Raw genomic sequence first — 19641 nt, forward strand, 5'->3', positions numbered from 1 at the left:
CTGTTTTAATTATTGAGATTTTATACCTTGTTTTAATATCTGGTTGTCCTAGGCACTGCCCTACCCCCTTCCCATCACTCCTGTTTTTCAGTTTTCCTGGCTATTATTTCATATGTATTTACTTATTTTTGGGTAACAGTTTTATCAAGATACACTTCATATTCTATACAATTCACCCATTTAAAATATACACGTTAATGTTTTATAGTATATTCACAGAATTATGCAAACCATCACCACGATCAATTTTAGAATATTTCATCATCCCAAAAAGAAGCCCTATACCCATTAGCAGTCACTCCCCACTCCCTAATTCCCCACCCTCAGCCCTAAACAACTGTTATCTACTTTATGTCTCTATAGAGTTGCCTATTCTGGATATGTCATGTAAATGGCATTATATAATATATGGCCTTTTGTGTTGGCATCTTTCACTTAGCATAATGTCTTCAACGTTCATGCACGTTGTAGCGCGTGTCAGCTCTTTAGTCCTTTCTATTGCCAAATAATATTTCTATGGATGGAGTCTTTTATTTTTCTACAGGACTTTTAGGATCACTTTGTTGAGGAAAAAAGAGCTCTTAAGCTTTTTATTAGAATCACGTTACATTTTTGTATTGAAATAGGAAGAAATAACATCTTGTATGTTGAGTTCTCTCCAAAATCAGAGTACCTTTCCATTTAGTTGAGTCCTTTATCACTCAGTAGCTTCTCGTGTATTTCTTATAAGGTTTATTTCTAGGTACTTTATATATTTTGATGCTACTGTAAATATTTAGCTACTATTTTACATCCTGTTAGAGTCCCTTAATCTGATGTCGTAAGTATTTTCTCTTTTATTAAGTAGTTTTTGTAGTGATTAATTTAAAATACCTTCTTAAATGATTTTTAAATGATTTGTAGAAATTCAGGAAATACAAAAGGTATGAGAACACTTTAAACTCACTGTAATCCATACATTTTATTTTGTGTTTTGTACCTGTGTCAGGGCTGGATCCAAAAATTAGGGACCACTCTAAGGGATTTGGGGCACTGGGTACCACTGCAGAGAAACCTCATTTCTACATAAAGAGACACGCAGGTAGCCTTTGCCTCACTTCCACCTTTTGCAAAGAACATCCAGTTGGCTGGACCTAATTTACTGCATTGCTAGCCACAGGGGAGTCTAGGGATAGAGTTGGGGCTTTTCAATAGCCGCTGTAGACGGCACAGCAGGAGGGTGGGATGAAGAGCATGTGAGCCAACCCATATGGTACCTTTCCCTGTTGTCTAGATTTTTATAAATGTGTATTACTTTTGCAATCATCCAGAAAAACCTACCCATAATCTCCTATTTAGAGACTCTTGGTATATTTCTTGCTAGTCTTTTTCTTTAGTGTATGCATGTGTATAAATAAAACATATACATATATATGAGGGCGTGGGTATACAGAATTGGATTATACTATATATACTGTTTAGTCACCTTTTTTTTTTTACTGAACATTGTTTATTTTTTTTCAGATGTCAGGAAGGAAAGAGTGTCCTTGAGGGGCCCCACCTACCTGGCCTGCCCCTGTAGTCACCTAGAATCTCTGGTGAAGCCTGTGGCTCTTGGCCCTTCTCTGACCCCACGTATCTGGCCTTCCCTAGGGCAGGAACATCATCGTGTTCTATGGCTCCCAGACGGGGACCGCTGAGGAGTTTGCCAACCGCTTGTCCAAGGACGCCCACCGCTACGGGATGCGGAGCATGTCAGCAGACCCCGAGGAGTATGACTTGGTGAGCTCTCACCACACCCCAGCCCTTCCTCCCAGCCCTTCCAGAAGCATTAAGGAAAGTTTCCCTGGATCATAGTGTTGCTTAAAGGGCAGAGTTAGTCAAAGGGACAGACGAGAATAGATATCTCCTGTCATTTGTACTAGCAGCCAGGTGGCCCCGGTTTTAAGGACATTAAGAACACCTGGCCCAGGTGTGAAGCATGAGCTCCCAGCACTGCTCATGCTCAGCCTTCATGGACTTTACAAGTGCTGGGTAGGTGCTAGCAGAAGTGGATTGGATGTGGCCTTAAAAATGAAAGGGTCTCAGGTCAAGAGAGAAACTATTTCCCTTCTCTCCCCCACCCCCACCCAAACTGCAGCTGCAGGGAAGCTGGACTGAGGAGTGGAGGAATCTGGCTCTAATCTCGCTCTGCTCTGACTGCCCATGTGACCCTGAGCCAGCCTCTGCCCCTGAGGCCTTCCTTGCCTCTTCTACAGATGAGGGATGAGGGCGTTGGATGGGCCATCTCTGGGAACCCTTCCTCTGGACTTTGAAATGAGGCCGTAAACTCCTGTGTCTGGGCCAGAGCAGGAACTGAGACAGGGCCTGAGGGAAGAGTGAACGTGAGAATTGGAAAAGGCCAGCCATGCCCCCACTTTGGGGCTGCAGGATCCCTCCCACTTCTTCTATCACTCTATCGGGCCACCACAGGACTATGCGGGACTCAGTCCAGACGTCTGGCCCCAGCTGCGCCCTCTCCCCAGCCTGCCTGTCTCTGAGGGTTGTGGGAGAGGCTCACCTTGCTAATTCGCCTCCTGGATTGGCCCCCTCATCCTGTTCTTCTCCTTGCGTGGTTGCAGCTCTCTGGAGCGTCAGAAGAACTAATGGCAGCCAGGCCACCTGCCCCAGGTAGAAGCAGTGGACATGGAAGGGGCACCCAGGAGGGTAGGAAGCTGGCAGGGAACAGCTAGTCTTGGGAAGAAGCCCCCAGGAATGTGCCTTCCTGCTTCTCCACATGGGGTCATTGCCAGTCATTGCCTGTCTGTTCCTGCAGTTCCAACAACACAATGAATGTTCTCTCCCTCAGAACCACACTCTCCTGGGCACCAGCTGCTTCCTGCATGTGCCACTTCATCTCCCAAACCAAACCGTCCCTCCACCTCTCTCACCCCCTGCCTTCCGTCTTGGGGACAGGCACTACTACCTATCTGTCTCCAGACATGAGTTTTGAGTTGGTGAACAGTTGGCTAGGAGTTAGTGAGAGCCTAGGCCCTGTTGTGCTCCAGGGACCTTGTAGGACAATGAGGTTCACCTGTGGTAGGCCAGGGCGGATGCACAGGGAACCACATTCTGAGAGGCAGCTTGTGGAATAGAACCCTGTCAGTTTGTACCTGTCAGCATCTTTAAATGCACTCCCCTCCACTTGAACCCTGGACTTGCTTGTCTGTACCCCGTCAGACCTGACCTAGAGCAGGCTGAGTCATGGTTGCTGGGCCTGGGCCCTGCCCTTGTCTCTCCAGGCTGACCTTGGCAGCCTGCCAGAGATAGAGAACTCATTGGCATTGTTCTGCATGGCCACCTATGGCGAGGGGGACCCCACGGACAATGCTCAAGACTTCTATGACTGGCTCCAGGAGACAGATGTGGACCTCTCTGGAGTTAAGTATGCGGTGAGTCTCCCTGTCTTCTTCCACTGACTCCCTTTGGACTCCCAGGTCACAGTCTGCAGCGCCTCACCTGGGCCTCTGGACCCCTTTGTCCAAGAGGAAATTCTCCAGGTCTTAGCTCATTCTGATCTGCCAGGGCAGGCTGAGGTGTCAGGACAGGGGGGTCTGGTGGGGAGCTCGTGACAGGGAGCCCTAGGGAAGGCTGCTTATGGGACAACCCCCTCTTCCACCCTGAGCCCCAGAACTAAGAGAGCTTCTCCTCCCATGTCCCCAGCCCTACTTTGCTCCACGGGGCATTTGTTGCTGGAGACTAAAGGCAGGAAAGGTTTGTGGCAGGATGACCAAGATTCAGCTGGGCAAGGAGAGCCGGGTGGAGAGGGCGAATTGCCCCTGCTGGCCGCCCAGGTTTGAGGCTTTTAAAGGCTGGTTGTGGATGGGACTCTGGGCTGTAAGGCACCAAACAAAGCCACTTCCAGAAGCCAAAGGTGGCCCACCTCACAGTGCTGCCTAGCGGCTTGGCCAGTACTGCATGGAAACTCACCCCGACTGCAGGCTAGGCCTCAGACCCACTCCTGTCTTTACAGGTTTTTGGCCTTGGGAATAAGACCTATGAGCACTTCAATGCCATGGGCAAGTATGTGGACAAGCGTCTGGAGCAGCTTGGTGCCCAGCGGATCTTTGAGCTGGGGTTGGGCGATGATGATGGAAAGTGAGTGTCCTGCATGCTGGGACCCTCCGTGGAAACCCTGCCCCAGCTGTCACATATCAGGAGCCCCTCAGGGTTAGGAGTGGGCTGAGGCACATGAGGGAAGTGCAAAGCCATAGTGTGTGCTGAAATTCCATAACACAAGGGAAGGAAGTCACCCTACCCACTCCCCAGCCTCTATTTTGTGAACCGCCTTTGCTTTTCCCCATCCTCTTGATTTGCCCAACTCAAGTAAAAGCCACCCATGGCTAGTGTAGACATTCTAGACACTTTCTGATACCTTGGGTTTCATCACTGGGTGGGCATGCATGAAATGAGCCCTCAAGCTCTTGTGGGTGCTGGGGAGAGGGTCCAAGCTAGCCTGGCAGCCCCAGCTGGTACCCAGGCAGTTGGGTAAGCTAGCCCATTACAGCAGGGGTCCCTAACCCCTGGGCTGCGGACTGGTACCGGTCCATGGCCTTTAAGAACCAGGCCGCAGAGCAGGAGGTGAACAGTGGGTGAGCAAGCGAAGCTTCATCTGTATTTGCAGCCGCTCCCCAGCGCTAGCATCACCACCTCAGCTCCACCTCAGATCATCAGGCATTTGATTCTCATAGAAGCACTGGTCCCTGGTGCTGAAAAGGTTGAGGACCGCTGCCAGGGTCTCATTGTCTCCTCTCCCCAGCTTGGAGGAGGATTTTATCACGTGGCGAGAGCAGTTCTGGCCAGCTGTCTGTGAGCACTTTGGGGTGGAAGCCACTGGAGAGGAGTCCAGGTGAGTGTGTGCCCACAGAGTGGGCGGGGGGCTGCGGGTGAGTGCCTTCTGAGGTGGGAGACCATGCCTGGTGGAATGGCATTGGGGGTGTGAGAGAGAGAGAGATGCCGGTGAAAACTCATTCTGATGCGGGAGGGTCCCAGGTCCCAGGTCTCAGGCTAAGGCACTTGGGCTTTGCCTGAAGTCATGAACTTTCCTTACCTTTTCACAGAACCACCTGGAAGCCTACTGAACCCCAGGCTGCCCAACCCGTCCCTCAGCTCTGTGTAGGCTCCCTCCTGCCCCGTATGTCCTATCTGGACACTCATGCACTGTCTCCTGCCAGTTTCACTCCCTGACTTGGCTTCTTTCCTCTCGGGACTGACCTAGTCCCCCGCCAGCCCCCGGCCTCACCCTCAGTCTCCCCTTTCCAGCATTCGCCAGTATGAGCTTGTGGTCCACACAGACATAGATGTGGCCAAGGTGTATGTGGGTGAGATGGGCCGCCTGAAGAGCTACGAGAACCAGAAACCGTGAGTGGAGAGCATGGTTGGGGGACAGGCCCTGAGGCCCTTGGTGCACCTGTCTCAGGTGTCTGGGGATGGCAGACAACTGGTAGTCCTGTGTATCCCCACAGACCCCATCCCATGGGGCATCCTTATCCACCCTTGTCCAGGAGTGGGCATGGGTGGGGTACTCATGTTTTCATCTCCACTTTACCCGAGCACTCGAGCTCCAGAGCAGAGAGATGAGAGGCTGCTCTGTGCTTAGGGACCTCAGAACCCCTCCCTACCCAGAGGTCCTTCCGTCCAGGGCACAACCTCTGAAAGACTGGCACTTGCTCGGTTTGTACTTAATTTGCTGACATTTTGGTCTGTAAATATCCTGGGATGGGGGATGCATCCCAGTTTCTGGACCAGGACGTAGCAAGTTCAGCTATGGGTCTAGGTTGAACTTTGGCAAAAGAGGGTACACTTTCTAAAATTCTGCCTCAATATTTGGATTTTTTTTGTCTAAACACACAGTGTTCCTCTCCTGGGCCCCTGTCTTGCCTTACCCCTGGGTGCTGCTCAAACTCCTGATGGAGCCACCTAGGAAAGTTCTCCTTTTACTGCCGGGATTCAAGACCGGCAGCCCTGTTTTCATTAGTCCTGCTGGAGTCCTACTGTAGCAGGAAGCCCCAACATTTCAGTGACTTTACAGAGTAAAAGTTCTTCTCCTGTTTATGTTGCTGTCCAGGGCAGGTGGGGTGAAGGAGCTCTGCTCCACATAGTCACTCGGGAACCAGGCACCTTCTCTCTTGGGAGCCATCTTAAGGGCCTAGTCCTCCTTTGCAATCAGCTCACCAGTGGGTATAGAATATGGAGGGTCTCCCAGGTTTTTAGGGGCCAGCCTCAGTTTCCATATCTATAAATGGAAACACTGATAACACAGCTCTGCCCACTTTGTGGGGTCATCAGGAGCACTGCCTAGGATTGGTCTGGGAGAACCCTTTATATAATTAGGTTTCTCTGTGGCCCTTGGAGGCCAGTCCGAGATTCCCTGTGTTCTGTGAAAACAGATTGGGGGCGGGGAGATTCACATTGAAGACCTAGCCAATCACTGAGCTGCTCTCCTCCCCACCCAGCCCCTTCGATGCCAAGAATCCATTCTTGGCTGCAGTCACCACCAACCGGAAGCTAAACCAGGGAACTGAGCGACACCTCATGCACCTGGAATTAGACATCTCAGATTCCAAAATCAGGTACCAGCTGCTGCCACCCCCTCCCCCACACCTTCACTCGGGGCCTCCTAACCTGGGTGCAAAGACACCTTCCACCCTCCTCTTGACCCTCACATCTCCCCCTAGGTATGAATCTGGTGACCATGTGGCCGTTTACCCGGCCAATGACTCTGCCCTTGTCAACCAGCTTGGTGAGATCCTGGGTGTTGACCTGGATGTTGTCATGTCCCTGAACAATCTCGACGGTGAGTCCTGGAATCAAGGCCACCCTCCCTGACTACCTGGGCCTGAGGCAGCTGGCAGGAATGGGCCCCTTGGCAAGGCCCGTAGGTTGAGCTGCTTAGTCCTGAAGCCTCGGTGCCCAAAAGGACCCTTGCATCCAAGACACCACAGTTATAGGTTCTGGAGCAAGCTTGGGAGGCAGGGGGCAAAAGTAGCTGAAGGGTCTGGCCCTCTGCCTTGGGGTTCCCTCCATCCCCTCAGTGGCACAGTCCCCTGAGGGAGGGAGAGGTACCTGGAGACGGAGCCGATCCCAGCTGCCTGCAGGGACTGCAGGTCAGGGCCCTGGTCCCCAGGCCTGGCTCCACCACTGAGGGCCTGAGACTGCCCTCTCCCTACTCCAGGGCCTGCATCTCCTCACCTGTGAACTCGGGGACCAGAGTCAGCAACCCTAACAGCCCTCCAGGCCAATTCAGTGTACTTAAAGTGCAAGAGGCGCTGAATCTGGTGCAGAGTTTTCCTAAGACCCCATGGGGCAGCCCAGCTCCACCTGGCATTGCCCCATTCTCTTGTCCTTGGTCACCCTAGCTTGGCTACTCCGTCTCACCAGCTCCAGAGAGGCCTTTGGGAGAAAAAGCATGAAAGGGGGCTGATTCACATCAGAATTCATCATGCCAGCAGTGGAGGCACAGCGAATGCGAACTTGGGGCTGTCTGTCATTCTGTGGAGCATGTCCTTTGTACCATCAGAGGCGGGACCTTGCTGGAGGAGGCTGTGGTGTTCACTCTTCCCCCAGGAGAATCTGAACCTTGCCGGGGGCCCTTTACTACTAAAAGCTGCTCAGAGAGAAGTGCAGAGGCTCAGAACTCCCCAAGGATGTACAGCTTTAGAAAAGATGTGTTCACACACCCTGCCCTGTAGTGTGAGGCCTGATCCCTGTTTTGGGGCTCGGCACAGAGGGCTCTGGGGGTGCTGGGAATGCCCTCTTTTTGATCTGGGTGCGAAATACACTAAGATGTTCAGTTTGTGAAAATTCATCAACTATATACATAGGCCGTACTTGTAGGTCATACTTCAGTAAAAAGTTTAAACCCCTCCAAAAAATAGACCCAGACCTCTAAATGCTGAGCCCATCCTGGGCCATGCCCTCTCTCTACAGAGACTCATCTGTCCACAGGCATAAACAGCCCCCACAGTTATGCCTGTAGAGGTGGAGCTCTTTGTTGGCTGCTCCCAGACTGGGTCCTGGACTGGGCCGTGCTCTGCGCCCTGCTCTAGCCTGACTGAGGGGAGGAGGTCAATAAAGCCGGCTCGTTGACTGGTGCCAATAGAAGGCAGTGGCAGGGGCTGGTGGTGGGGCCTATGCCAATGGCTGCACCTGGAGCATACAGGACACTGCACGTGTGTCCTGTGTGTAGATCTCTAGGTGTCCAAGCATAAAAAGTAACCTGGAGATGGCCCTGTCATCACAACTGAAAGCCCCAGTATTTGCATTTCATGGTCATGAGCCTGGGGCAGCTCTGGCTCCACAGCCCTCTCTGAGCTGCTCTCGGCAAGCAAAGGGTACCTGCAGGGACTCAGATGTTCCTGGAGTGCGGACAATGAACACCAGGCCTCCTCTAGCAAGGTCCCACTTCTGAAGCTTAAGGCTATCTGAAAGCTTGAGGCTTTGCCCCAGGACCAAGGAAACACTGCAGAGAGCTGGCCTTGCTCCTACAGAGCAGCCTGCAGCTTCCCCCACCCCCATCCCATGGCACCCCACTTACCCCAAATCCTGCCTTCTCTTCCCATTCAGAGGAATCCAACAAGAAGCACCCATTTCCCTGTCCCACCTCCTACCGCACCGCCCTCACTTACTACCTGGACATCACCAACCCACCACGCACCAACATACTCTACGAGCTGGCTCAGTATGCCTCGGAGCCCTCAGAGCAGGAACACCTGCGCAAGATGGCCTCCTCCTCAGGCGAGGGCAAGGTAAGCCTGCCACACTGCCCACTCAGATCACCACCGCCTCACCCCTGCGCTGCACCCATCCCCTACCCTCAGCCACCCCATCAGCTAATCTCCAAGTGGCTTAGGCCCAGCTTCAGCCAGGTCCACTGGGCCACTGCATCCTTACCCATGTTTCACCCTGCATTCCGTCCTCCCCAGGAGCTGTACCTGAGCTGGGTGGTAGAAGCTCGGAGGCACATCCTGGCCATCCTGCAGGACTACCCGTCCCTACGGCCCCCCATCGACCACCTGTGTGAGCTGCTGCCTCGGCTGCAGGCCCGCTATTACTCCATCGCTTCATCCTCCAAGGTGGGGAGAGGTCTCGCTCACTTACAGAAAGCATAGCCTTGGCTTTTCTGAGGTGCATGGGAGCCCTGAGCACTGCCCCAGCTCTGTCCCAAATATCTGTGGCATTTCATTCAAGATTCCCCAGACTGTATATCCAGTAGGCTGGGCTATAAGATTGCACACTGCTTATAGCTCCAGTGCCAACAGCCAGTTAGGAAAGATGCTGTTAAGGGACTTTTGAAGTTTGGGGACTACAAAGGGTATGGAGAGGCCCTGAGTAGGAACCTTGTGCTGAAGCGGTTCAGGTGACAGTGAAGGGGACTAGCTAGGGCACGGCTGCTGAGCTCACTCCTGCCTCCGCCAACCCCCCCAGGTCCACCCCAACTCCGTGCACATCTGTGCCGTAGCTGTGGAATATGAAACCAAGTCTGGCCGCATCAACAAGGGCGTGGCCACCAGCTGGCTGCGGGCCAAGGAGCCCACCAAGGAGAATGGCCGACGGGCTCTGGTGCCCATGTTTGTTCGAAAGTCCCAGTTCCGCCTGCCCTTCAAGCCCACCACACCTGTCATCATGGTGGGGCCTGGCACCGGGGTTGCCCCCTTCATAGGCTTCATCCAGGAGCGAGCCTGGCTGCAGCATCAGGGTAAGTTCATGGGCCCAAGCGAGGGGCAGGGATGGGATGGGGGGTTCCACACTCACCCCGGCTGATCCCCGCCGCAGGCAAGGAGGTGGGGGAAACGCTGCTCTACTACGGCTGCCGCCGCTCTGACGAGGACTACCTGTACCGCGAGGAGCTGGCCCAGTTCCACAAGGAAGGCTCCCTCACCCAGCTCAACGTGGCCTTCTCCCGGGAGCAGCCCCAAAAGGTGAGGCCAGGCCAGGCTGCTGTGGCGGGGTGGAGGGCTGCCAGATTGGCCTTCTCACGGGCACCACTCTCTGGCTTCAGGTCTACGTCCAGCACTTACTAAAGAGGGACAAGGAGCACCTGTGGAAGCTGATCCATGACGGGGGTGCCCACATCTATGTCTGTGGGTAAGTGAGGGCAGAGGAGTGGGAGGGGTGAGGCCCTGCCTGCCCATGCTGGGGCCCTTTGCTCTGCTCCCAGTGCCACCTCTTTCCTCCCCGCAGGGATGCACGGAACATGGCGAGAGATGTGCAGAACACGTTCTACGACATCGTGGCTGAGCTGGGGTCCATGGAGCATGCCCAGGCTGTGGACTACATCAAGAAGCTGATGACTAAGGGCCGCTACTCTCTGGACGTGTGGAGCTAGGAGCTGCCCAGTCCTGCCCTCACACCCTACAGACTTGCTTCCCCTTGTAATCATGTTCCTCCCTCTTCTGCCAGTCTCCTGGGTAGGTTCTGCTAGGCCTTGTCACAGGAGGCAGGCTCAGTGACAAAGACTGTTCTGGGTCCGAGATGTGCCCTCCAGAGCCCCCTGGTCGCAGGGCAACATGGCCAAGGGTGACCGGGCCCACACTTTGTGAACATCTCAGGCCCCCGGTGGCTGTACAGAAGGGGCTTTTCTCTCAGCTGGCCCCTCCACATGATTTTCAATGAGTGTAAATAATTTTAAATAATCTCTGGTCCTTGGAATAAAGTTCTGTTTTCTGTATTTGTTTGATATTCCTTGAATAGATCTGAGGCCTCCACCTGGGTCTACTTTACTCAGACCCCAGAGAGACCAACAACTCTGGAGCCCCACAAACCCATGCCATGGCAGCACAGAGAGCCACCAAGCCCCTGCCTTACCCTCAGGACGACACACACCTGGAGCCACCTCTGTGCCTCCCTTCCTTTATTGAGGCTTCTGGCCCCCAGATCCCTGCAGGCTGGGACACCAGGCTTCTCCAACATAGCCTTCGGGGCCCACAGAGTCCATAAAACTAAGGGAGGGCAGAAGAGCCCCTCCTGGACAAGGGGAGCACCCTCCCCGTCAAACAACACATGAGGTACAGAAGCCCCTTCCAAGACGGTGGGCAGGGGAAAGTCCAGTCTCAGTCTTTCTTGTTCCCATGCCGCTGACTATGGAATTTCTGGTGCACGACCCGCAGGGTGGTGAAGAAATTGCCAAGGAAGAGGAGGAGGAAGGGGAAGCCGCACATGATCACCTGAAGGAGGAATCAGGGTTAGGACAGAGGCCGGAGTCTGGCCCACCCAGTATCTTTTCCAGGGGCTCCGGCTCACCTGCCACTCCTTGCACTTGGGGTCCCGGGCCAGGCTGAACAATGTCAGTGCGTTAAAAAGCTGCCAGAACTGAGAGGGAGGAGGGGGTTTCACATAGTAAAACACAGTCCCTGCTCAAGCCAGAGCAGGGGCTGGACAGCTGGATGGACAGGGACACAGATACAACTTACATGTCCAAAGAAAAGAAAAGGCAGCAGGAAGGTGAGGCCGCGCCACATCCAGGACTGGAAGCCCTCTGCGGGGGAAAAGCAGGAGGGCACAGAATAACCAGGGACAAAAGGAGACACCATTCAGACACAGCTCTAGAGGAAAGGACTTCCCTTCACAGCAGCCCCATCGAGATCCACAGTGGGGTGCCACGTCCCACTCACCCACAGTGAGGTCCATGGTGTGCCTCTCGCCCAGGGCCCGTAGCCGGTACAGACAGCCACTCTGGTAGTAATACTGGAGGAACTGCACAAAGCCTGGGGGGAGGGGTGTTAGGAATGAGCTGGAGCCCCAAGTCCTTTCCCCGCCCCTCCCTATGGACAAGTCCTGAGCTGAGCAAGGACCTCTAAGACACTCACTCTGGTACATGGAGAAGGACAGGAATTGGTTCCGGAACTTCTGGTACATGAGGCCATCGGGCCTAAGGCAGAAAGCAGAGGAAGGGGTGAGGGGTGAGGGGACATCAACTCTCCCTGCCCCAGCTCTCCCCCACCGAGCCAAGCTGGGATACTCACCATGTCAGCATGACTCCCGACAGGAACGTAGACACGTAGTGATGGAAAACCCACCAGCCTTTGATCCTGTATCAGGAAGCTGCTGTCACTCTTATCCCCCAGGATTGGTGCTTGGGGACAGGGAGTGGGCTGAGGTAGGAAGAAACCAGCACCCAGCCCAGTTCCTGCTTCTCAGACAGCTATAGCACACTCCCACTTCCTAGGATAGCCCCTCCACACCCCTCCCCGGCCCCTCAGGAGCTGGGGTGGGGCCCCCACCCTTGCCCACCGGGAGCCATTGTTGATGAGGATGCTCTCTCGGATGGTCAGGGTGCAGTAATACCAGACCAGCAGGAAGTTGAAGGCAGCATCTGTCACCCTGCAGAAGGGGACATGGTGTTGGTGCTGGAGCCTGGAGAGGGCATAGGGTCTGGTCCTCAAGCAGCAGGATACCCACCTGGAGTTGAGGAGGAAGCGGCAGGTGAAGGAGATGAGGATGAGGATGATGGTGAGGTAGAGCTTGAACTTCTCATACTCGTCTTTGTAGGCAAACCTGGGATGGGCACACACCCATGGGACAGGCTGGGATGCTGGCGGGACCCACCCTCGCCTCCGCCCAAGGAGGGAGGTGCCTGCTCTGAACACACTTCCAGGCATGGCATGGGGCCAGCATGGGGCAGTGGCCCCTGAACCCCAAGTCTCAGCCAGGACAGCTGGGGCAGAGTGGAAAGGCCCCAGGAGGGTGGAGAGCAGAACTGAGACCCAGTCTGTGACAACCAATTACTTAGCCTGCTTGCTCAGGAGTGTCACATTGACGTTGCCCAGAACCAGGCTCAGGTACAACCTAAAGGAGAGGGAGACCGGGTGAGGAGAGGCCCCAACTGAAAGAGAAGCCAAAAGGTAAAGGGCACAGAGTTCCCGAAAGGCCCGGCCAGTGCCTGAGTCACCACCCCCACCAGGCCTTTCCATGGCCTTGGCTTAGGGCTCTGACTTTTGGCTGCTGCTACGGGAAACACTGATGCCCAGCCTTTCTGCCTGCCTACTCCCAAATCCTGCTCCAACGTAAACCAATATCCCTTCCCTCTCTCAGCATCACCCACATTCCCCTGTCTAAGGGCCTTAAAGGTAGTCTGGCTTTCCCACGCCATGGAAGCCCCATCTCAGATCACCCCTGTGGGCCTGGGCAGTGTTCTCAACGCCTGTATGCATAATCACCATCTATCATCTACCCTACAGTTTCTACTGCTTTCGAGAACCCGCAGTCCCAACTCCACTGCAGCAACCCATGTACACGACCACACCAGGATCTCCTCCCAACCCAGAATGGCCTCTTCACAATGCTGGTTATATTCTGACCCCTGAGTGCCCAGCCTCCCAGCCACATGGATCCTCCCCCTTTCTGAATCTCCCCCAGCTCCCAGGCCCTGCTGATCCTGCTCCTCTTTCCCAAGACAGCTAAATCCCCAAACCCTCCTTCACATGTTAATCACTTTCTTGCAAACTTGTAACTCCCACCTCCTGGCATTGCCACACACCCACCAGCTAAGCTCATCTCATCCTTCTCTGCCAGAGAAACTTCAAGAGGTGATCAGAGAGCCACAGTAGTGCACTAAGCAGCTGCACCCTTACATGGGCTCTTGTTCACACTCAAGCCATACTGATGGGGTCACAGTGGTTAAAGGGACTTTCCCAAGGCTGCGAAGAGATTCAGGGGCACAGTGAGAACTTGGACCAGGCTGCCAGGCTGCCTCTCAGCACCATCACCAGCTCCGTATCCCGTCCCAGCAATGGCCTCAACGACCCTCTCTCCCAAATCCTCCCTCCTGTCTCCCTGCTGGCAGCTGACATCTCCCCTGACTGCCTGATCACCCATGTCTCTGCACGCCCCCCCCATCCCAAATAACAGGAGCCCATGCTCAGCCCTTCCCATATCCCCAGGGGTTTCCCTCCATATCTTAGTGCCACTTTTCTGATTCTCTCCCCTCTGCAGGCCCCACCTTTAGGCAGGTAGATATGCTCAAGTCTGTCTTATGTACAAAGTTATACATACAACCAAGCAAAAGCTGCCCCTCAACCATCACACTACGTTCTAGGTACTAATCTCTCCTTCTACTCACAGCCAAGCTTCTGAAGTATGGCCTAAACTTGGCCGTCTCTTCAGCTCTTTTGTCATCCCCAATATCAACTTCCACCCACACGCTTCTGTCAAGTGGTTCTCTCCAAGGTCACCCTGACTTCCAGGAAGCATTTCCCCTTCATTACCATATTTGACCGACCCCCTAACCATCTGATCTGAGGCTACTGGCCACTCTTTCTCTTGCCTCTCTCCCAGCTGTCTGGCTGTCTGCCATCTCTGCTGGATTTTTTTCACTCAGCCTAGGGTTCTGCACTTTCCCCGCCTACCTGCTTCAGTGTTAGAAGGGTGGTAGTAGAAGTTTGTACTTGACCCCTCAAGTACAAGTAGGCCCTGCCTGCTGGGCCTGAGGCAAGAACTGCAGCCTGGTTCTTCTTATGGTCTCATCATAACCACTCACCTCCCTCCACACCTGCTGTTACTGCCTTCATGAGTAAAGCTCAATCCTTTATCCTTCATGACTCAGCTCAGGCCTCACCTATACCAGGAGGCTCTCTCTGACCTCCTGAGCGCTCCCCATTCCCTGTACTTCCACCACAAATCACCCATCCTGGTAAGCTGTCACTGTCACTCAGCTATCTCCCCTGAGGTAGGACTGTGGCTGACTACTCAGCCCAGAGTGGGCCCAGAGAACATCTGCTGACCAAATGATCAAGCAGAGGAAGATTGCACTTCAGGCCTCTCTCCCAGGAGTGACTGTGAACTGAATTTGGGGGAGCAGTCTCACCCATTCTTCTTGGGCAAATAGGCTTCCATATCAAAAAAGAGGCCTTGGCGCTCCTTGATCTGGTTCTCCAGCTCCTGAGCAGCCTCCTTGGCCTCCACTGGGAGGGAGGGTTTGCATCTGCAGGAGGGACCATAGAAGCCAGAGTCAGAGCAGGAGGCCCCAGGTATCACACTGACACTGTGGGGCAGGAGACCTAACGTGGCCCAGAAAGGGGAGTAGCCTTGCCAGGGAGTGAGCACCAGCCCTCCGCCCCACCAGATCAGACATCCACCCCCAGACTGAGGCTGAGGGGGGTGGGGGAGGGCTTGAGGGGTGGTCCTAACTTTTTTAGGACGAGGGCCATCTCCTGGAGCTGCTTCTTCTGCCGAGTGATGGAGCTTGTACAATTGTTCTGCAGCTTGGTCAGCTCCTCCAGCTTCAAGCGGTACAGCCGGTGGGTCTCCTGTGGACCAGGCAGAGGAGAAGGGTCAGGCTGGTTGGGGGCCATTGAGCCAGAGTCCACTGGGCAGAAGGCAGGGCACAGACTCCCCAAGGCTCTTGGGAGGGTCTCACAGAAAAAAGGCAGCTGGCTGTGCCAGCCCAGGGACCTCCCTAAGGTTGCTCTCTCTCCAAGGCAGGTAAAGAGATAAGGTTTTTCCTGCAAGCCCAAAAGCCCCCACAGCATCCCTCTTCCAGAAAGAGGCTAGGTTTTTTTAATATCATCTCATCTACTAGTTGTTCCCACCCCTTTCTGTCCCACTCTGAGTCTGGATTCTGGGCCCACAGGTCCACCTTCTGGACCAAGCAGGCTGCCTGAAGCCACCCCTGGCCCTCTCAGATCTTCCTCCCTCTAGCCTGCAAGTGCAGGGGGAGGTGGGGTAGTTTAAGATGACTTCTGTTCTGGCACTCCTAGTGTCTTCCTTCCAGGTTAAAAGTCATCAGGCTTCAGCCCCTGGACCTCCTGCTATAAGACTAGTCCCATACCCCTCCCTCAGCACTGTTGGCCCAAGGCTTCCCAGAGCACTTTGCCCTGGTGGGTGAGTTAAAGAAGAAGCAGCCTGAAGATCAGGCAAGGGGCAATGTGAGGAAGGTCAGACAGGGGTTGAGGCCAGGACAGTGGTGGTCAGGCTGGGATACTGGGTATGCTCTGCTTAGGTCTCTGGGGAGAAGCACTAAGAACAGCGGGGGCAGCTAGGCTTCCATGCAGACAGGAAGGGGCTGGAACCAGTCCAGAAGAGGCGAGGGTCTGATCAAGATGGCCTGAACCCTACTCTGTCTGGGTCTTGTTTCTTATGCCCGAGACGGGCTACCACGCCCCCTCAGAACCTAGCATTTACCACCTCTCCTGTCCAGTGGAGGCCAGCAGCCTCTTCCTCCCTGGCCTCTCCACGGAACACCACCATGGCCCCTGTAAGCCAGACCCAGGCAGTTCCTCCCGTTGCTTTCTACTGATCTCAAAGAGGCTCCAGTCCCGGCCAGGCCCTTCGAGTCCTTGCAGAGTATGGCCCATCCGCTTCTTCCCTCACTCTTTGCAGCAGCCACCTGGGCCGGTCTCCGTGGGCGCTGTCCTTCATCCTGGATCGGCCCCGCCCCCATACAGGCCGGAACAACACTTCCCAGCGGCGCCCAAGGTCCGGCTGCCTCTCGGGGTGCTGCCCCACGGCACTCAGCCCAGACGGCTGGACAGCGCAGTTCGCGGCTCCCGCAGGACCGGCGCACTGGGCATGTTTGCTGAGTGACTGACCCAAGACTGGGCCCGGGCGGTTTGGATTCAAACGGCCACTCTCCTGGAAGAAGGCTGGATCGAGGTCGGGGTCTCTCTCCAAAGCCCTAGCAGGGGGCCTGAGGTCCCCACCGGGGTCGCGGCTGCGCGGACGAAGGGTGCCTCTATCGGACACTGATGTGAGGCCGAGAGGAGGGTCCAGGTGGGACACTGGGACCCACGGCCTGGCCGCCCTCGGGAGCGATGCCAGGGTCCCCGACTCCTGACCCTGAGCTCCCTGCTGCCTGGCACAGTGCTGTCCGACCCTTGACCCCGAGCCAAAAAGAAGTGGCTCGGGGTCAATGGGCGCCCCTACTGGCGCTCACCTGGATGCTCTGGAAGTCCTGCTGCAGCTCCTCCCAGTCCCGCAGGCAGTCTCCCAACGGGCCCGGGGGCGTGGGATGCATGGCTGCCGGGCAGGAGCCAGACGAACCGAGGTTCGAGGAGACCGGTGCAAACCCGGTGAGTCCAGGGCGCCTCAGCAGCCGCCGCCTCCGCCGCCGCCGCCGCCGCCGCCCCCGCCCCCGTCCGCTTCCGGGCTCGCGCCGCCGCGACCTCCAATGAGTAAAGGGCCTGGAGCAGTGAACGCGCTGGCCCCGCCCCTACCAGAGCCAATCCGGGCCGGGGACAGGGCCTGGGCGGGGCCAAGTACGCTCAGAGCAGCTTGGCCAGCGACTACCACCGGCCTGGACTAGGGCTGGGTTGGTGGCGACGGTGGCTCCCGGCTGGGCTCCACGGGTCGTGCCAACTGCGTGGTGCAGCCAGCAGTGTCCCAGCCCGTCATGCTGGAAGTAAACCAAGGTCTAGGGAGGTGACATCTGCCTCAAAGACTTTCATCTGTGGGAAGCTGTGCCTCTGCGGGAAGGGGTTACCGAACCTCCTCCTGCTTGGATTTTTACAGCAGCCTCCTTACTACTCTGCTTCCAGGCTCACTGCTACTGTCCCTTCACACAGCTACCAGACTGTCCTTCCTAAAACACGGCAAATTCCCACCATGTCCCTGCCGAAAACTTTCGAATAGCTCTACCATGCCTACCAGGAGGTCCTAAACTCACAGAGCCATCTCTCTGCAGCTGTCCCAGGTTCTGTTCCAGCTCAGATCCTGACTAAAGCCTGTGTTGTCTGAAAAACTCTTAACCCCTCTGGCAAAACCCCATTCCTGGAGGGCTCGGGTTTCCATTTGGAGTAGGGGAGATTCTGCAAAGAATCCTAGGAGGTCCGATGGTATTCATCTCTATATCTCCAGCCCTGCCCAGATGGCAGGGGATATTTGCTGAATGAACACAGGGACACCCTAAATTCCCCCATCAATCCCCTTGTCTGTGCCCTCTCATGACTCCGGGCTTGTTCTGTGGGCCTACCAGAACTCTGAAGCACATTCTGAAATAAACTCTTTAAGACCTGAGAAATTTCTAGATACCCGGGTGTAGGAATCTTTTGTTGAACACAGCTAGGCAGAAATGAGTAGGAGCACGGAAAAGAAATCTGTACAAGTGATGAACTGGTGGAGTAGTGGGTAATGCAGGGACTGGGGATGAGGCAAAGGTTTGCCCTTGTGCCAGGAGCCTCTCAGAGCTGTGGAGCCTGGGTCCTGGGCCTGGCATCTCTAGGGCTGGGGGAGCTACGACCATGGGTAGGTAGGCATTGTGATACCCACCCTGTGGACCAACACAGGCAGTGGGGACCCCTGAAGCTGTCTTCAGGCAGCCTTCAAAGAGTACAAGTCAAGTGGGACGGCTGCTCTGTCAGCTAGATGTTCTTCCAGAGGCAACCTCAGGAGTGCAGTGGGGGTGGTCCAGGATGCCGTAGGAATGAGGGTGCTTACTAAGTCTGAGCAGAGTGCACCCGCTGTGTGGCATGAACAAGGAGCCTGGGAAGAACAAATGCAGGAGACTGACAAGAGGCTCTAGATAGTAAAGGCCTTCTTCCACACAAACCTGGTGACACACCCTGACTCACTACCCACAAGTTCCCAAGCAAGTTGCTTCAGGACCCATAGCTGTGCCACTGAGATCAGTAGAGTGGATCCACGATGTCTGTGACAGTGTCTCCAAGTACAATCTTCTCCCACTCTGACAGCTGAGCCACCAAACCCCGATTTGGACGCATGTTGGTTTTACACTTCTTGACATAGGCCCAGGACCTCTGTGAACACAAAGAGAGAAAACAGACTTCAGAGTTGGACCTGGGCCCTTTCCACTTAGATCAGAGCCAGCTCAGGAGGAACAGGAGGCATTTGCCTAGGGACCAGCAACATGGCTTAAGGGCTGGACACAGGAACAGCAGGGGTTAATGTATTAGGGCAAAGGAGTCATAGGAGTTGGCTCTGCCTTGGGCAAGCTCTTCTGCACCTCTGCTTCTGAATATGGAGACGGCAACCATTCTTATTTCAGATGGCTCCTATGGAGGTTGAGACAACATATATGAAAGCTTCCATGGGCAGGAAAGCACCATGCCCATGCTTGGCACATGGTGCAGCCTCAACAAAGGTTCGCGTTGTGAGTGGATAAATGAATAGAAAAGGGAAGAGAACTGTGGGCAAATTCTCTGAAGAAGGAAAATCGAAGCTGCCTTCTTTCAGGTATCCACCCTAAAATGCAGGAAAGGTTATTACATGAAAGAAGGTGACATGCTGGTCTCATCTGAATTGAGGACAGAGGAAAAAGGAAAAGGCAAAAGTAGTGCCTCGATAAACTAGGAATAGAAGGAAGCTACCTCAACATAATAAAGGTAATATATGAAAAGCTCACAGGTAACATCATACTCAATAGTGAAAGACAAAGCTTTGTCTTTCTTTGATCAGAAACAAGCCAAAGATGCCTACTTTCACCGCTTCTCTTCAACATGGTACTGGAAGTCCTAGCCAGAGCAAGTAGGAAAAAAAAAGAAGAAAAGGCATCCAAATTGGAAAGGAAGAAGTAAAATTATCTTTTTTTTTTTTTTTTGCAGACACCATGTTCTTATACGTAGATTACACCAAAAATACTGTTAGAACTAATAAATGAATTTAGCAAAGTTACAGGATACAAAATCAACACTCAAAATCAGTTGGATATCTATACACTAACAATAAACAATC

General features: G+C 54.3%; 3 protein-coding genes across 7 annotated transcripts in view; 1 reads left to right on the forward strand and 2 right to left on the reverse strand.

The window, feature by feature from the left end:
• The window catches only part of LOC105299692 (NADPH--cytochrome P450 reductase), a 60039-nt gene extending 49352 nt beyond the window's left edge, over positions 1 to 10687 (forward strand). For both annotated transcript variants that reach the window (XM_011371540.2, XM_023537546.1), the window contains 13 exons: positions 1633 to 1761; positions 3261 to 3410; positions 3992 to 4116; positions 4778 to 4867; positions 5281 to 5379; positions 6474 to 6590; positions 6696 to 6814; positions 8584 to 8765; positions 8943 to 9092; positions 9445 to 9715; positions 9793 to 9938; positions 10019 to 10104; positions 10201 to 10687. In XM_011371540.2, the coding sequence (XP_011369842.1) occupies positions 1633 to 1761; positions 3261 to 3410; positions 3992 to 4116; positions 4778 to 4867; positions 5281 to 5379; positions 6474 to 6590; positions 6696 to 6814; positions 8584 to 8765; positions 8943 to 9092; positions 9445 to 9715; positions 9793 to 9938; positions 10019 to 10104; positions 10201 to 10345 (1809 nt within the window). In that variant the 3' untranslated portion in view covers positions 10346 to 10687. The remainder of the gene's footprint in view (positions 1 to 1632; positions 1762 to 3260; positions 3411 to 3991; positions 4117 to 4777; positions 4868 to 5280; positions 5380 to 6473; positions 6591 to 6695; positions 6815 to 8583; positions 8766 to 8942; positions 9093 to 9444; positions 9716 to 9792; positions 9939 to 10018; positions 10105 to 10200) is intronic.
• Positions 10688 to 10855: 168 nt separating this feature from the next.
• Positions 10856 to 18296, reverse strand: TMEM120A (transmembrane protein 120A). Its single transcript, XM_011371549.2, has 12 exons — positions 16889 to 18296; positions 15145 to 15263; positions 14822 to 14938; positions 12745 to 12804; positions 12418 to 12513; positions 12250 to 12339; positions 11982 to 12047; positions 11826 to 11887; positions 11631 to 11723; positions 11430 to 11494; positions 11260 to 11328; positions 10856 to 11183 (listed from the first exon to the last, which is right to left on the reverse strand). The coding sequence occupies exons 1-12, from the start codon at positions 16967 to 16969 to the stop codon at positions 11070 to 11072; spliced, it is 1032 nt and encodes a 343-aa protein (XP_011369851.1). The 5' UTR covers positions 16970 to 18296; the 3' UTR covers positions 10856 to 11069.
• A 171-nt stretch (positions 18297 to 18467) lies between these two features.
• STYXL1 (serine/threonine/tyrosine interacting like 1) overlaps positions 18468 to 19641 on the reverse strand; it is a 54024-nt gene continuing 52850 nt past the window's right edge. For all 4 annotated transcript variants that reach the window (XM_023537548.1, XM_023537547.1, XM_011371546.2 and 1 more), the window contains one exon: positions 18468 to 18707. In XM_023537548.1, coding sequence (XP_023393316.1) covers positions 18576 to 18707 — 132 coding nt within the window. In that variant the 3' untranslated portion in view covers positions 18468 to 18575. The remainder of the gene's footprint in view (positions 18708 to 19641) is intronic.

Source organism: Pteropus vampyrus, unplaced genomic scaffold (assembly GCF_000151845.1).
Source record: "Pteropus vampyrus isolate Shadow unplaced genomic scaffold, Pvam_2.0 Scaffold193, whole genome shotgun sequence".
Taxonomy (NCBI): domain Eukaryota; kingdom Metazoa; phylum Chordata; class Mammalia; order Chiroptera; family Pteropodidae; genus Pteropus; species Pteropus vampyrus.

Bases quoted from the DNA above. Each gene is read 5' to 3' on its own strand.
- TMEM120A (XM_011371549.2), bottom strand. From the start codon at position 16,969: ATGCATCCCACGCCCCCGGGCCCGTTGGGAGACTGCCTGCGGGACTGG. The intron at 14,939-15,144 runs GTTAGGACCACC...TCCCTCCTGCAG, and splicing joins ATGGCCCTCGTCCTAAAAAA to ATGCAAACCCTCCCTCCCAG. The intron at 11,184-11,259 runs GTGAGCCGGAGC...TTCCTCCTTCAG, and splicing joins CCAAGTGCAAGGAGTGGCAG to GTGATCATGTGCGGCTTCCC.